Source organism: Stegostoma tigrinum, chromosome 7 (genome assembly GCF_030684315.1).
Source record: "Stegostoma tigrinum isolate sSteTig4 chromosome 7, sSteTig4.hap1, whole genome shotgun sequence".
In the NCBI taxonomy this organism is placed as follows: domain Eukaryota; kingdom Metazoa; phylum Chordata; class Chondrichthyes; order Orectolobiformes; family Stegostomatidae; genus Stegostoma; species Stegostoma tigrinum.
The window spans coordinates 54,181,336-54,199,042 of record NC_081360.1 but is presented as its reverse complement, the minus strand read 5'-3'; the positions used below and the strand labels follow the sequence as shown (position 1 = coordinate 54,199,042).

At 40.8% G+C, this 17,707-nt stretch overlaps 1 protein-coding gene across 11 annotated transcripts in view; it reads right to left on the bottom strand.

The window, feature by feature from the left end:
* The window catches only part of fmnl2a (formin-like 2a), a 255,298-nt gene that overhangs the window by 16,353 nt on the left and 221,238 nt on the right, over positions 1-17,707 (bottom strand). For all 11 annotated transcript variants that reach the window (XM_048534453.2, XM_048534446.2, XM_048534452.2 and 8 more), the window contains 7 exons: positions 16,447-16,571; positions 16,094-16,296; positions 14,850-15,084; positions 10,824-10,892; positions 1,834-1,914; positions 1,565-1,694; positions 571-734 (listed from right to left, as the gene is read on the bottom strand). In XM_048534453.2, coding sequence (XP_048390410.1) covers positions 571-734; positions 1,565-1,694; positions 1,834-1,914; positions 10,824-10,892; positions 14,850-15,084; positions 16,094-16,296; positions 16,447-16,571 — 1,007 coding nt within the window. The remainder of the gene's footprint in view (positions 1-570; positions 735-1,564; positions 1,695-1,833; positions 1,915-10,823; positions 10,893-14,849; positions 15,085-16,093; positions 16,297-16,446; positions 16,572-17,707) is intronic.

Genomic DNA, 17,707 nt, shown 5'->3' with positions numbered 1-17,707 from the left:
GTGATGTTTGGGCTGATGCTCAAACGGTCATTTTCAGATAGTACAGGTCTGGAAACGAAAAAGTAGCCTTTGATATTCCATCTATTTAAATCAATGTATGATGAGCTAGGTGCTATGACCCCATATATTCCTGGTAGTGCTTCTCAATGGGGAAATCACCAAAAAAGTATTAAAGATAACAACAGGAGAACACAACAGCAACATGTCAAGCACTCAAAGATATACGGCTGGTAGCACTGAGAGCAATAAATCTGATCTTAACAAGTAAATGGTGCTGGGTGTCGCACGTTAAAGCGGTCACGACTACAAGACTTACAATGGCCACTGTGAATGGAGAGGATTTTTCTTAGTTGCATTCCACTTTTATCCAAATTAAAGAGAAATAAATTAACATTTAGATTCACATTGTATAACAATTATAGGTTCAGCTTAAGTTCATACTCAGGGCAGCACAGGTATTTAATTACTCACAATGTTGTCAGCAGACATCAGCAAGCGGAACTCTTAATGGCTAGCATGTTTATAATTTGACTATCAAAAGTGAAGGTAACTAGAGGAAAGATTTCTTGCCTGTGATATTTTTGCATCCTCCTGCAATTTTTTCAATTTTCCTTCATTGGCATTCAGAAATTCTTTTAGCACAACATTATGTTCATGCATTGTGTATTCCCGCTTTGTGAGATCCATCCCTCTTTGGAGCTCTTTAACATCCAGTAAGACATTCTCAAGGGACACTGGTTGAAACACCAAAACGAGACAGAATTAACAATGCAACAATGGCTCAAATGTTACGTGTGCAATTAGATGCTGCGATGCATATATGTCTGATGATGATGACACTTGGATCAAAATTACTTAAAAACTACAAATAAAAATAAACATTTTTCTGAACACCCCAGATACTAGTCCATTTTCTCTCTAACAAAAAAACAGAGCTTTCGTTAAAAAAAAGTTTTCTTGGCAAAATTCCAAATTGAAAAGATTTGATTGCAAAGGTACTGATTTTTCTCCAGATTTAACCTTGTCTTTTTCGATCCAATTTTTGTCTGCTTGTTCATACTAAAAAACAATCTGAAATGCACCCAGAGAAAAAAAATTGTTTCTAAAATCAGCAATAAAACTGACTTCAAGAATCCTTGTTGACGTATTTACTCACTGTCATGCAACAAGCATGCAATCTCTATGTCACAACAACACAATGGATCTTCAATTTTAAAAACAGAAATATTCTGACACATATAATGTCATCTAGTTTCGGAGCCTTCACTGTGTTTTAAATCACGAGATACAATGTAAATTTCCACATGACTCCTCAGGCAGCAAATGGTGTTGTGATCAAAATGAAGCATCAGCCGAACATAAATTCCTTCCTAAGGGAGGGAATAGACTAAAAGGATTCAACATCAGGCAACGACAAAGCACCTAGCTCTGTTTGCTCCTGTGCACATCCAGGGGTCTAGTTCAAAGCCCGTGCTGGTGCAGGTCTGGGAACAATTCATTTTACTACTTACTCATCTATAGTAAGTGAGAGAGCACATAATTTAACAGAAACATCCCTCAGTACCTGCAGCTGCTTTCTCCACATAGTGGAGCTCATTGTAGAAGAGGGATACATCGGGATACTTCTCCTTGATAACATTTGCAATGTAATGTAACAAGGTCTGTTTGCGATCTGTTGACTTTGTGTCTAAAAGCTACCAAAGGAAAATAATAAAGGAAATAATTAGGCTTTAATCATTCAATATATAGATAAATCTTACAAGCCATTGAAGTTTTCAACGCATTTTCACGTTTAAGCTTTATAATCATTAATTTATAATGTAGATCTCTTACCAGGTCTAAGCTCTGCAATTTAAATCCATACACAGCTCCCCTCTTACTGCTGTTCATGTAGTTGCCTAGAGCCAATATTATCTGCAGAAGGATGGAATAATTAAATTACTGACCTTTGACATATCTGGACAAGTAGGAAACTTGTGATTTATTATAATGACTTGTTAGTGATAATATTGTGAATAATTAATGGTTCTGTACACCTGGTAATGGCCACCATTCTATATTCAGGTAGTGGCAAATGGATTTATATTAATGTTTTAGAATTTTAACATGAACTTCACAGCTGCTATACATTTTTTATTGGTTTTGCCTGTCCAAATTCATCTGATCTTTTAACATAGGATATTTTCGGATGCTGAAACCTCCTTAATTATGTAAGATATTATAGTGTTTTCAGCACTGCCTCAACATAGCACTTAAATTCACTTCCAACTAAATACAAATCAATCATTCTGTCACTTGGTGACTACTGGCACTTCTAAACCTCTTTCTTTTGGCACTGCTCATGGCGAGGTAGAAGAATGTTCCAAGTTTGAGAGTGGGGGTGAGAATCAGTGAAGTCATCAACAGTGGCAAAACTTTTATTTTAGCTATGAAAACTTCGATTCAATTTAAACGGTGACAGCTTATTGAATGCATCTAAAATGTACTTAAACGTGAGTCTTTTAACACAGATGACTGCGATTCCCCCATAACTTCTCTCAGTAGTATGGGCTTACTGGGCATTAATGTTCTGCTACATAGATGGGATGATGTTAAAAATGATCAAATATTTTTAAATCTTTGCATAAACGTTCATTGCAGAACAGTAATCAAGAATTATTTTATGCAGAGGCTAATGATTGGCAGCTACTTGTAAATTCTATCCTGAAGAAGCGGAGGGAAAGTGACTATGGAAAAATGCTGAGATGCCAGAGATCTTAAGTAAAAACAGAAATTGCTGGAGAAATGGAACGGTTCTGACAGCCTCCGCGAAGAAAGAGGGTTAAGATTTCAAGTCCAATATGACTGCTTTGTAAGAGGAACTGACTGTGGCTGAGATATTTAAAGTGAAACTGTGTGTGGTGGGTGTTGGATATATCATCATACTTGCCAACACCTGGTGGAATGCAATTATGTGATTTTCAACTCATTATTTATGAAAGTGAGATGTTGCCTCTGTTAGTTGGAGAATCACATGTCGGGTACTGAGCCAGAGGTTCTTGTGAACGTTCCTATTCCATTGTATTGAAAGGTTAGTTGAACAGCACTTGACTCGTTGTAAGTCAGGAACTTTTAAGAAACCTGAGGTGGTCAGCCCCAAGAGCCCAAAAATGTCTGCCAAAATAAAAATTGCTGGCTCCCAGGTTCTCTGTGGCTGCCCTGCAGAAGCCACTAGAATAAGGTTCCCAAGAAAAGGTCCATACAATTATCAGGGGATGGTATGAAGAAGCTATCCCATCCAGAATCAGCACAGTGCCATTTGCTCACACAAAGGGTTGGTAAGTCGTCCCACAAGAGTACCTGCACTCCACAAGGCTTAGTTTTTTTCTCTGCTACCTCACCATCACAGAGGCACCCAATCTCACTCTGTCATTGCACAAGAATCACCCAAACAGGAATAGCTTGCAGGCCTCAGCAGTACATGCATGATGTGTACTCAAGGGCTCACAATCACTTCATCCTTTCAAACTATACTAATTCTTTCTAGGCACTATGCATTCTACTCACTCACAGTTCATCACCTGCCATGATTATGCATGTTCTCAAATTGCTTTTGCATCCTTTTCAATCACACTCAATACCCATGTGTGCAAGTGCACCCAGTGACGAAGGAAGCATAAATGGATCAGTTAATATCCTTGCAATCGGCCTTTCGCAGGTGGACTATTCTGCATCTTCCCCAATCAATTGTTCCTCTTCTTCAGGCATTAGCAACACCGAGCACCCAGGTTCAGTGCAAGAGTTCACAACCAGAACAAGAAAGGAGCAGTCACCTTGTTGGGGTTTTTTTACAGACCTCCTAACAGTTGCAGAGAGTGGAGGAGTGGATTGGGAGGCAGACACTGGAAAGTTGCAGAAGTCACAGGGTTGTAGTCATGGGTGACTTCAACTTTCCAAACATTGATGGGAAACATTTTAGTTCTAATATTTTAGATGGAGCAGATTTTGTCCAGTGCATTCAGGAAGGATTCCTGACACAGTATGTAGATAGACCAACACGAGGAGAGACCACTTTGGATTTGGTGCTTGGCAATGAACTGGGCCAAATGTTAGACCTGTTGGCAGGAAAGCATTTTGGCGGTAGCAATCATAACTCTGTTACTTTTACAATAGTCATGGAAAAGGACAGGTACAGATATCAGGGTAAGGTTTACAATTGGGGGAAGGGTAATTACAATTCTGTGAGGCAAGAACTGGGTAACATAAATTGGGAACAGATGCTGTCAGGGAAGAGCACTATTGAAATATGATTGGAAAAGGAGATTGTTTAAGGAATGCATGCTGCGTGTGCTCGATGTGTTTATCCCTAGCAGGCAGGGAAGATGCAGTCGAGTGAGGGAGCCTTGGTTCTCAGGAGGGGTCGAACGACTGGTTAAGAGGAAGAAGGATGCCTACATAAGGTTTAGGAAACAAGGAATGGAAAAGGCTCTAGAGGGATACAAGTTATCCAGTAAGAAGCTGAAGAAAGGGCTTAGAAGAGTGACAAGGGGGATTGAGAAAACCTTGGCAGATAGGATCAAGGAAAACTCCAAGGCTTTTTAAACTTACATGAGGAATAAGAGAATGACTAGAGAAAGGGTAGGGCCAATCAAGGATTGCAAAGGCAATTTGTGCACGGAGCTTAAAGAGATAGGACAGGTCCTTAATGAATGCTTTCCTTCGGTATTCACAACTGAGAGGGTCCTAGTTGTAGACGAGGACAGCGTGATGGTAGGCTAGAGAAGGTCGATGTTAGCAAGGAAGATGTGCTAGGAATTTTGAGGAAGTTGAAGATAGCTAAGTCCCCCAGGCCTGATGGGATTTATCCAAGGATTCTATGGGAAGCGAGGGAAGAGATCGCAGGATCTTTGACGATGATCTTTTCTTCCTGGCTGTCCATGGGTATAGTGCCGAAATCTTGGAGAGAGGCAAACGTCATTCCCTTGTTCAAAAAAGGGAATAGGGATAACCCCGGAAATTACAGGTCAGTTAGTCTTACTTCAGTGGTGGGCAAATTATTGGAAAGGGCTCGAAGAGATAGGATTTATAATCACTTGGAAAAGCACAGTTTGATTCGAACCTCATTCAATTCTTTGAAGAGGTGACCAAACATGTGAACCAAGGTACAGCAGTAGATGTGGTATACATAGATTTAAGTAAGATGTTTGATAAGGTTCCCCATGATAGGCTCATGCAGAAGGTAATGAGGCATGGTGTAGGGGGAAATGTGGCAGATTGGATTCAGAATTCACTGACCCTTAGAATACAAAAGGTGGTAGTGGACGGAAAATATTCAACATGGTGCTCAGTTACGATTGGTGTACCACAAGGATCTGTCCTCGATCCTCTTCTATTTGTGATTTTTGTAAATGATTTGGATGAAGGATTGGAAAGGTGGAATGGCAAGTTTGTGGGCGATACAAGGGTGGGTCGCGTTGTGGGCAGTGCAGAGGGCTGTTCTAGGTTACGAAGGGACATTGATAGGATGCAGAGCTGGGCTGAGAAGTGGCAGATGGAGTTTAATCCTGAAACGTGTGAGGTGATTCATTTTGGAAGGACAAACTTGAAAGCAGAATATGGGTTTAACAGAAAGATTCTTGGCAGTGTGGGGGAACAGAGGGATCTTGGGGTTCATGTTCACAGTTCCCTGAAAGCTGCCACCCAGGTGGATAGAGTTGTTAAGAAGGTGTATGGTGTGTTAGCTTTCATTAATAGAGGGATCGTGTTCAAGAGCCGTGAAGTCATGCTCCAGCTATGCAATACCCTGGTTTGGCCACATCTGGAGTATTGTGTCCAGTTCTGGTCGCCTCATTACAAGAAAGATGTATAGGCATTGGAAAAGGTGCAGAGGAAATTTATCAGGATGTTGCCTGGAATGGAGGGAAGGTCTTACGAGGAAAGGTTGAGAAAGGCTTTTCTCTTTAGAATGACGAAAGATTGAGAGGTGACTTGATAGAGGTTTACAAAATACTCAGAGGTATAAAGTGAACAGCTAGAGACTTTTTCCTTTGGTGGAGGTAACTATTACGAGGGGGCATAGTTTAAAGTGAGTGGTGGTAGATACAGGGGAGATGTCAGAGGTAGGTTCTTTACTCAGAGAGTGGTCATGGCATGGGTTGCATTGCTGGACAGGGTAGTGGAGTTGGCCTCATTAGGGGCATTTAAGCAGCTATTAGATAGGCATATGGATGATAGTATACGGTAGGGGTGGAGGTAAGATAGGCATTAGGATTAGGGATAAAAGTTCGGCACAACATTGTGGGCCGAAGGGCCTGTACTGTGCGGTACTGTTCTATGTTCTATGTTCTAACCTGAGGTCTGCTACACCAGCACCACCTCTGAGGAGGATGCCTATGAATCTTCAATGGATACTCCAGCAAAATACTCACTTACATCCTCAACCAGCACAGTGACAGTCAATTCATCAGATACTCAATCTAGAGCAGATTCAGGGGCACAATTTGATAAAAGCAAAACTGATACTCATCTGCGGCTGAAGAAATGCCCAAAGTCCCCGACTCTTAGAGGACTGCCACAGACCAGACATCTGGGCTGTTCTATGCAGAAGATGTGCCTTTGTATTTGGCCATAAGTCACACTGTCGACCCAGAGAGATAGCCAGCTGTGCAAGAGACCCTCACCACACCAGAACAAAACGTGGAAGAGTCCCATCCATCTTCTTTTTACTGTGATGTCTCCGGCATGCAAGTGCCTGGTTGTCTCCATGGAAAAGCTGGTGGCCATCTTGAAGGTTCAGGTCAAGCAGAACATTCAATGGCTTCTGAATATGCTCAGGCCTGCACTCTATTCCACTAGCCATGAGTGCTCAGTTTCAATGACAAGGCAAAGGAGTAAACAAAGCAGCTTGACCTCACTCCAGGTTTTTCCTTCTTCTCAAGGAGACAGGGTGGTGCCAGCAGCCATCACAGAGAGTAGGAATGACAGCCAGGCACATCAGGAACTTCTTCTCAGGATACTGCAGAATTGCCGTGCCCCTCTACCTCCCTTCAGCCACTGACCCCACTGCCTCCAGGGGCAAAGGTCAATGAGGGTGCCGCTACCGAGTAGAACTCTCTTCCAGGTTAGAGCGCTCAAGGAGCAGAGTATGCATGCTGACGTCTTCAAATTCAGCAAGGTGTACCAGTCAGCGGGTCCTGCCACCTCAATTGGGGAAGTCTGTCCCTACTAGACATAATGGGACTTTTGGTGAGAGGTGACGGGGGGTGAAAACCCTTGTAAGGGCACATCAATGTCACGGTTTTCCAATCGTTTCTACACATTCATAAGTATTATATACTTGCACCATTTTGACGTCAGTTGTAGTCTTATTGTTCCAATAGAATATGAAATGGTTATTTGAACTGAAAGATGTAAAACATCTTCAAATCAGTAAAACATTACAATGCATTTCAATCATGCACTTCGGGACCTCTTTCATCATCAGCAAAATGGACGTCCAGAATTCACCCCATCCATCCAGCAGTCACATGTCTGTAAGTTAGAGATTGCAGTGTGTGCACAACAGATGTATCTCAGGGACATGGAAGGTGACTTATAAAGTCATGGGAGGTATCATGGCCTGGAATGTCTCAATTATGGACCCTACGCATGAGCTTGTGACGGCAAAATCTAACATAAATCTTTCGGCTCCAGGAGTGAAAAGTCTGTTGGCAATTAAAGTGACACTAAATATTTAAGGTTGGCATGTGGATGACAACCATATTAAAGGTCAATGTGTCATAATTATGGAGTTTAATGGAGGGAACAGCTCAAAACCTCATAGCCCATGCTGGTGGAAGGTGTGTCAGTAAAGATACTCAAGCATTGCAAGGGTACAATGAAGGCTCATTGCATTCTACAGCAGTGCAGCAAGAATATGCAAGGTGTTTAAGGATTAGCCTTAGGATGTGGGACAATTTGGTAATAGTTATGCCAGAGAGGATTCCCCAATGTCATTCTTTTGTACAAGGGCCATTTTACCACAAACATCCAGGACTGCGAGGTTGTGGAAGCGCTGACTGTATTACAGCACTAATGTTAATCCAAGGAAAGGCTTGTACTCTCACTTCATCTTCCACAGATGTGAGGGACTCCAGAAAGTAATGTCAAAATTTTACTGCACAGATCAATCAAGTTGAAAAACAACTTAAAATCCTTGACGAATGTTGCACATAGCAAGCACAGGGGCAACAGCCAACTGTACAAATGAAATGATAAAGGGAACAGGAGATCTCTCAATCCAGCCCAGTCATCCAGCAAGCAAGTGGCGACAAGTTTGTTTGTGGCCTCCAGGATCAGGACCATTGCCATGGATTTCTCCGTGAGGGCCAATTCTCATCCATCCAAGGATGGTCTCAAGCATCTTCCTCCTCAGAGGTTTCCTCTTCCTTCTGCATCTGTTCCTCAGCCAACACACACCTCCTTTATGACAGAGACTGTGGAGGGTGAAGCACATCATAATGATCCAGGACACACTGCCTGGAGTGTACACATGGCACCTCTTAGCTTTCCAGGAATGCCACTTTCAGCAAGCCAATGGCCTGCTCTACAAATAGTCATGGTCAAAGCGTGGTCAGAATTGGATATGATGAGGTACTCTTTTAAGATCAATTTAAACAAACAAAACCAAAGTGAATCAAAGGGTAAGTTACATATTACAGCGGATGTAATATGCCAACTCTCCAGGAATACCCAGGTGTGAACACAGCCACAGAAAGGGGTAAGATATTACAAGATGTATCGATGAACTGCCTAAGTGTGAACTGAAGGCAGATGGATAACAATGTATGCTGATGGGACTCCCAAATACCGGAGTAGCCCTCTGCATAAGCACATATTCCAACATTTAGCTTGAGCCCTTTCAAAATAAAAATTGCTGGTCTCTTATACAACCAAGCCAACCACAAAATGGACTGAAGCTGCCTCAAAAATGACAATGCAGTGACCCAAGAACACTCTTGCATTGTGACGGATCTACTTTCCTAACTGACCACAGCCCATCCACTGACCAATCCTGACCATTCAACCGGCAAAGTATGGGCTGATTCTGATTGACCTCCAGGATTGACTGTGGCTCAATCCCCAGACTGAAAAGGTGTCAAACCCCAGATCCGCACTGGACCACCTGCCTGAGTGTTGTAATTGGCCCAGCTCCTCAAATGATTGTGGTGCTACCTTCTGACTGAATGGAGTCAACCATCACCTCACTAAGCATGTCTCCTGCCTTCACGTGACGAAGGAGCAACAGTCAGAAAGCTTATGATTTCAAATAAACCTGTTGGACTATAACCTTGCATTGTGTGACTCCTGCCCTTGTTCATTCTAGTCCAACACCGGCACGTCCACGTTATGTTTCTAGTGTAAGCAACTGGCTTTGATGCAGCACTGTGCAGTACAGCAACATTTACCATCACCACCCCTCCATCTCTCTTCTACACTCACAATGAAACTTCACTGTTTCCTACAGCCACATGCCCCTGCTTTGCCTCTTGCACTCAAATGCCATTCAAGCTGCTACTTGACCCTGTCTGATAAGGTGTCATCTGTGAAGCTACAACTGGTACCTTGCCATTCTCCAATTAGGTGGAGTGACGGACCACAAAAACATCATGCTTCAGTCCCATGGAAGCACCTACTCCAGTTGTAAAGGTTACAGCAAAAGTGAAGACAAGAGCCATGAAAATGGTTTCAGTAAAGGCAGCCACAGCGGTGTACTCATCCCTACTGAAGTTAAAGAGCAAAGTCGACAGGTGCACATTTGGTTTGTGTGGTTGAGTTACCTGAAGCATCGCATATTTCAAATGGGCAGAAGTTAATGGGAAGGGGAAGTTAATTCCAGTGAGTTGTGCAAATACATGCAGATAGACTTTTTGCCATCTGACAGCAAGGAAGTAATTTCGCCATTCAAGGAGAGACTAGCTCAATGGCTAGAAACTGAGTTTTGGACTCTTGCTGAATTGGCTTATCATGTTCACTGTTATTCTCAGCAACTCAGGGAATGGAAAACCAAGTTAGGTATGGCTAAGATTCTAAGCATCATGTGTTGAAAATGACAAAAGCAAACTTAAGGTGTTATTTTACGCATTAAAAGTCTTACATATGGCATGTATCTCCTCCAAGTGCTGCACTCATTTCCTTGAACATTTCCCCCCATCACACTTTCACAGTGACACCCTTATTGTTCTAACTCAGTCCAACTTCCAAACTCACCATTAGCAACACCAGGGCAAACAGGGTACAGCGCAGAAACAGACCCCTCAGTTGAACTCATTCATGCTGACCAGATATCCTAAATAAATTGAGTCCCATTTGCCAGCATTTGACCCATATCCCTCTAAACCCTTCCTATTCATAAACCCATCCAGACACCTTTTAAATGTTGTAACTGTACCAGCCTCCACCATTTACTCTGGCAGTTCATTCCTTACATGCACCACCCTCTGCGTGGGTTTCCTCCGGTTTCCTCCCACAGTCCAAAGATGTGCAGGCTAGGTGGACTGGCCATGCTAAATTGCCCGGAGTGTTCAGGGGTGTGTGGGTTACAGGGGCGCTGTGGACTTGTTGGGCCGAAGGGCCTGTTTCCACACTCTAGGGAATCTAATCTAAAAAAAAGTTGCCCCTTAGGTTCCTTTTAAATTTTTCCCTCTCACCTTAAATCTGTTTAATAAGGATATATACTTTTCATACTTAAATATACAGTTTTTACAAGAATGGTTTGAAAATAACCCTACTTACAAGAATAATATTGTCTTGTTTCTGTTCTAGGTATAGTTATACTATCAGACATTAACGTAATTGCAACTTACCTCCAGAATTTTCTTCAATTTTTGAGATGCTTTTATTGATACAGATGCAGCTATTATAGCATGGAGTTGCTAAAGCAGAAAGAAAGAAGGCTAATGATTACCGGTTTTAAACATGAGCTGCATTCTTAATAATTCACAAATTATCAAGCTTTGCATTGAGAGTTTCACTTTATCAAAATAGCTGTTTGAAGCAGGGAGGTTGAGTTATACAGTAAGGTCAGAAATTCAATTTATGCCACCAAATTGTTAAGCCTTGGCCATGGTGAATGCATGATTTCTGATATGGTACCCTTTCCTGTTTACCATGTTGGTATTTGCTAATGACAGAATTAGTCTCCTTTGTGATGCTTTCCAAGGCTGAATGCCTTGTACATTACAACATTTGCTTCAGTAATAGAACATGTTGAGGTTGGTTGGTTTGCTGAGCTGGTTTGTAATTTTACACAGAGCAGTACAGCAAAGGAGCAGACCCTTCAGTCCACGATAACTGTGCTGACCATGATATCACTCTGAACAAATTCCATCTGTCTGCACATGGTCCATATCCCTCTATTCTCTGCTTGTCAGTCTAAATGCCTCTTAAATGTTGCTATCATATCTGTTTCTACCACCTTGGCAGTGTGTTCCAGGCACCTGTTACCCTCTGTATGCCCTCGTTCCTCACACATCTCTTTTAAACTTTTCCCCTTGCACCTGAAACCTACGCCCCCATGTATTTGGCATTTGCATCCTGGGGAAAAGACTCCGACTATCCACCGCCTCCATGCCTCTCCTAATTTAATATATTTCTATCAAGTCACCTCAGCCTTTGACACTCTAGCGAAAACAATGCAAGTCTGTCCAACCTCTCGTAAAAGCAACGTCCTGGTAAACCTCTTTTGCATTTTCTCCAAAGCCTCCAATTCATTACTTTAGTGTGGTGATCAGAACTGCACACCATATTCCAAATGAGGCCTAACTAAGATCTTATCGAGAACATGACTTTGCAACTTTTATACCAACCGATGCAGGCAAGCATGCTGTATCCTCCTTTACTGCCTTATCCACTTGTGTTGCCAGTTTCATGAAGCTATGGACTTCCACCCCAGATCCCCCTATGTATCAATGCTCATAAGGAGCTTGCCATTTATGGCATACTTTCCTCTTGTATTTGATCTCCAAAATGTATCACCTGACACTTGTCCGGATTAAGCACCATCTGCCATTTCTCTGTCCAATTTTCCAACCGATCTATATCCTGCTGTATCTTGATAAACTTCTTGACTATCTACAACTCCATCAATTTTTGTGTCATCTATGAAATTACTGACCAGCCCACCTACATTTTATCCAAATCATTTATATATATATATTGCAAACAACAAAGATCCCAGTACTGATCTTTGCAGAACAACTCCAGTCAGAATAAACACTCTTCCACTACTGATCCTGTGTTCTGTGACCAAGCCAATTTTGTATCCAGCCTGCCAACTCACTGTGGACCCCATATGACTTCATCTTCTGGACCAGTCTACCAGGAGGGAACTTGTCAAATGCTTTAATAAAATCCATGTCGACAACATCCCACTACCCTACCCTCAATCATCTTCATTAATTCCTCAAAAAACTCAAATTTGAGAGATAAGACTTCCCCCTCATAAAGTTATGCTGACTATCCCAAATAAGTCCAAATACCATTGATATAAGGCTGACCGGCCTATAATTTCCCTTCTTAAACAAAGGAACAACACTATCTATTTGCCATTCTTCTCAGGCCTGTGGCTAAAGAGAATGTATAGATCCTGTCAAGGCCCTAGCAAACTCTTCCCTTCCTTCAATTTCCCGGCATAGACCCCATCAGGCCCTGGTGAGACAACTACTTTAAATGTTTTTCAAGACAGTCAGCAATTCCTCCTCAATATGGACAGTTATCAGAATATCAACATGCCCCTTCCTAATCTTACCATCATCCATGTTCCTGAATTAGTATTCACCAAGGAGGAAGTACCCATTAAGCACCTCACCGACTTCCTCTGGCTCCAGGCATAAACTCCCTCCTGTGTCCTTGAGTGGACCTACTCTTTCCTGAGCTACACTCTTGCATGATTCGCAACTTAACCAATTCTTGATAAACCAAACTTCAGTAACTGTGATTTCAGCAGTAATTTACTGATTTAGCATTTGCATTGTCTGAGACCCAAGCAAAAGCCTTGTCAGTGGTAGAAGGACTTCTCTGAGCACACTCTCAAGCTGAGTCAATATCTGGACTGCATGCAAGTTGCAGTGGATGGTCTTGGCAATTTCACTGGTGATGGACGGCTGCACAGAGGCCTACACCAGTCTGGAAATAGTTTTAAAAGGATCCACTATCACCATGGGAGATGAAGACTGGCTGGACAAGCAGCAGGGTCGACAATGAGAATGGTTTCTGATGGAGGTTTTCTCCTGATATACTTCCCGTCAGAGGTCCTCAGCCAGTCCTCCTTGTCATGGTGGGTTTAACATGAGGACATATGAAGTGCTGGTAGGGTCAGGAGGTGATTGAAAAAGGGCAGACCTAGGTTGGAGTACAGCTTCACCATTAGCTTGCCTGTTAACATTTTCCATCTTCATGTGAAGGTTGACTAGGATACAAAATTGCTCATTACGGAGTCGCGGGGAGGTGTGTTAGTTGTGGAGTATCTGTGATAGTGCATGCTAGTTAGTTAAATTGTACATCAATAAGTTTGATGTAGGCAGTTCGGTACCATATCAATATGCCGTATTCGGGAGTCAAGTACATGAGGGGTCCTCACAATTTTGGTCTTTAATCCTTATGAGGTTTGTTGGTTTACTGTTGTTGTTGCTTTTGTCTATTTCTGTGTTGTCATTTTAATTTTTTTTCTTCAGTCTTGAAGTCAGGTGCTGTCTGCATGTGAGGGTTCAGTCAAGACAGCCATCTAGATAAATCAGGATGGTGTTCCTGCTCTAGACTCTGGGCATCTAAGGCTATGTTCAGTATCCTCTTAGCATTGAAATCGTGAAGGTACAATGTGCTAGAGACTTTTAACTTTTTCTTAGTTTTAGGCATCATGTCATCCAGTCGTCAGCACACTTTGCAATGTCACAACTTCTGGCTCCTGATATACCTCAGTCTGTGACACAGGAACATGGGACAAAGGAACAGGAGTAAGCCATTCAGCCCTTGAGCCTGTACTGCTGTTTAATGAGATCATGCGGCCTAACTCCATATACCTGCTTTTGGCCTATATTCGTTAATATCTTTGCTTAACAAAAATTTGTTTATCTCGGCTATAAAACTAACAACTGGTCTAGGTATATCTAAGTATAGGTAAACCTCTGGAACTGGTTTAATGCTAGATAAATTGGTGCGCTGGTTTAACAGGGATGTGGCTAAGACAGGCCCATGGGGTAGCCTATTCATCTAATTCAATCCAGGTACCAGTTGTAGATGAACAGCCATATCAGCTAGATACATGATTATAGAGGTTCAAATATACAATTGTCCTGAAAAAAAAAAGAACATTCATTTGGGAATGATTAAGACTTTCAAAGTCTTTGGAGAAAGAAGTGAGGTTGGAGATGGATTTGGTACATTAAAAGTATAGCAGGAGTGATAACTGTGATAATGGGAACTGCAAATGCTGAAGAATCCAAGATAACAAAGTGTGGGGCTGGATGAACACAGCAGGCCAAGCAGCATCTCAGGAGCATAAAAGCTGATGTTTCGGGCCTAGACCCTTCATCAGAGAGGGGGATGGGGAGAGGGAACTAGAGTGATAACTGACTTTTTTCTTGATCAAAGTTGATTGCAAAGATTAAAAGGAAGATACAGAACACACCAAAGGAGAGGCAATTTACAGTATTAGCCAGCGGAACTGCATAATTGGCATTGTAGCTGTGATCATGTTGAGAAAATAAGAGGTGGTCACAAGGATTAGATGAGATCAGGACAGACATGGGATGAGTTCAAAGAGGAACATGTGGGAGCAAAGATAAATCTTTCAACCAATTAAAATTTAGATTGTCATAGAGTCAAGTACTTACTGGTGTCAGCATTTGAACACTCTCTGTAAAGTTTCCAATGAATGCCATAATGGTCATCCTCTGCATTAGTCTTTCAACTTTACTGAACTGCATCATAAACCGGTCTTCATCTGTTAGATTCTCCAATGGCTTCCTCTCTCTTTCATACTGTCTCAGAACCTTAACTTCATTTTCTGTTGGCAAGAACCTCATCAGGCACTCAACAAAGTCTACAGGTAATGTTTTCAGGTCAAACCTAATAGAAACCAAATAAAATTTGAACACAAATTAAGATAAATGCATTATTTCTTTCAGTAGGAGAATATTTCTAATACACAAAGGTAAGCAACATATAAAGTCATAATCATTACAAAGTCATTTTTATTTACAGAGAAAAAACATTAAGTTTAAACATACTATTGACAGGTTCAATCCAATTTGAAAATTTTCCTCTTTTCAGTCCTGTTCTAAGGACACATTCCTTGCTGGGGTGCTTTTTCATAGCTATTCACTTGAATAAACCTGTTGGACTACTGCAAGAATTGATAAGGTTTGTAGTTCCATGTTTTCTTCCTCCTGCCTTTCTTAAAATAGTGGTGTTAAATCTGAAACCTTTTAATCTGCAGGCACTATTCCAGAGTCTACAGAACTTTGAAAGATGATCAAAAATACTTTCGCTATTTTTGTAGCCACATCTTTGAACACTCTAGGATATAGATCACCAGGTACTTGTCAACTTTCATCCCCACTTATTTCTTTGGTACTACATTTTTACTAATAATAATTTCTTTCAGTTCATTATTCTCACTAATCCCTTGTATTTCTATTATTTGAGATTTCTTGTACCTTCCTGTGTGAAGACAGACACAAAATAACTACTTTGCTTCTTTTCTATTTCCTTACTTCCCATCATAAATTGTCTTAACTCTGCCTGTAAAGGACTCAGATTTAATTTTTTGTTAACATTTCCTTTTTACATTCTTATAGTAGATTTTGCATCTGTTCCTATGTTCATAATGTAAGCTTGCTAGTTAATATTCAGATTCTATTCCCTCTAGTATTATTGACAACTTGGTCCTCATTTGCTAAATTTAAAAACTCTCCCAATTCTCAGACTGTATACAGCAAGCATACATATTGAAAATATTGTAATAGAGAGGTGAAGACAGAAAAAAACTAAATAACCTCCTCTCTCCTCTCATGACAAAAGGTTGAAAATGTAGATCAGCAAGATTTTCTTTGCTGAAGAGATTTCAATTACTCACATTTGGATAGCTCTGCATATTTCATCAGTGGTTTTTCCTGCCTTTCGCAATGTGATGGCAAGATTCTTGGCTCTGTTGGGATCAAGCAATGTCACTTTGTTTGATCCCCTTTGGATCACCTTTTGTCTATTAGAAACTACATCCATGGCTGGCCCTTGGGCTTTTGTTTTAAATATTTCTTCAAACTCATCCACATTCAGTTCCTGTAAAGTAAAATTCATACACATAGACAAATGTAGTGCTCAATTTACTCAAATCAGTGGGAACGTAAATCAGCAGACATGGTTTTAAATATCTAATAAGTTTCAAATTCACATGTATTCTTGTACAAAAATATTAAACTGAAGATGTACCTCTAGAATTTTCTCATCATCAATGTCATTGAACACAGTGCCATTTATCTGATTGGGCTTCAGTGCCACCCAGTTAAAGACTGGCATACGGAATTTTGTCTTGATGGGTTTCTTGATCTTCACAGCTGCACAAAAAGAAGTTCTTTTGACATTGATCATCATCACTTAAGCCATCAATAACACACTAAGTTAAATTTTGTCCAAATGTTGACTGCTCTCGCAATCAGTAAGTATGAGCCATTCTCATGCAGTTACAAAATTTAAGAGTCTGCATTGTCTAAGAACCTAATTACAGCAAATTAATTGAATATTACTACTTGTCATAAAAACAATATTCTAGAAAAGTGTACATTAGTGATGATTGGAATTTCGGAGGGTCCATTAGTGAGTACAGAGGCATACAGGACAGTCAATTAGCAAATTTATCTTTCTTGTTTTCCTCACTGACTCTGGAGGAAACAACCTGGATATTGACATGTAGCATTGCAGATCAGGTTGAATATTAATTCTTTTCAGACCGTTCGATTTAGAGCTCCAGACTAAGAGAAAACCAAATTATTCCAAAGGTTTTGTTGGCTAGTTTTGGCACAGACTGAAGGTGTAACTTCTTCCAGATCACTGAATGACCAAATGTGATAAAACTGTCTAGGTGAATGTACAGGGTATTGCATAGACAGCTGTAATATCAAAACCATTTGAAAATCAACAAGTTATTCAACACATCATTCAAAATCAAAAGCATGCAATTGCACGATCAAGTTGCAATTTCCTGTAATTTGAATTCGCAACTTAAGTTGAAATATGCTGGTCCACAGTGCTCAGACTCCAGTTACATCATCTAACTTCATAATTAACAGATTAATAGTGAACACATTCAAATGGAACACACCTGCTAACTTTATTAAAATCAAGAGTTTCTACTTGGGGCATGCATAGTCTATGACAAACAAGGGAAATAGTCTAAAACACAGATTCTTTCAGCGCAAATTCAGACTTTCGCAGTTCAATCCATAATATACAAAACAAAAACACATACTATATTTAGCGTCTGTGAATGAGAACACTTAATGAAAATGATTGTCGCAGCCACCCAGCCTGATCATTACTGCACATAAGTGAACAGATTCACTTCAGTACTTCATAATAGCAACAAAAACATTTTATTTTTCAACAAAACTGTGATTCATCCAATTAAACTAGCTCTCGGAATCTTAATAAAAATATTAAAGAGGGCAGTTATGGATTTTATGATTAATTTCAA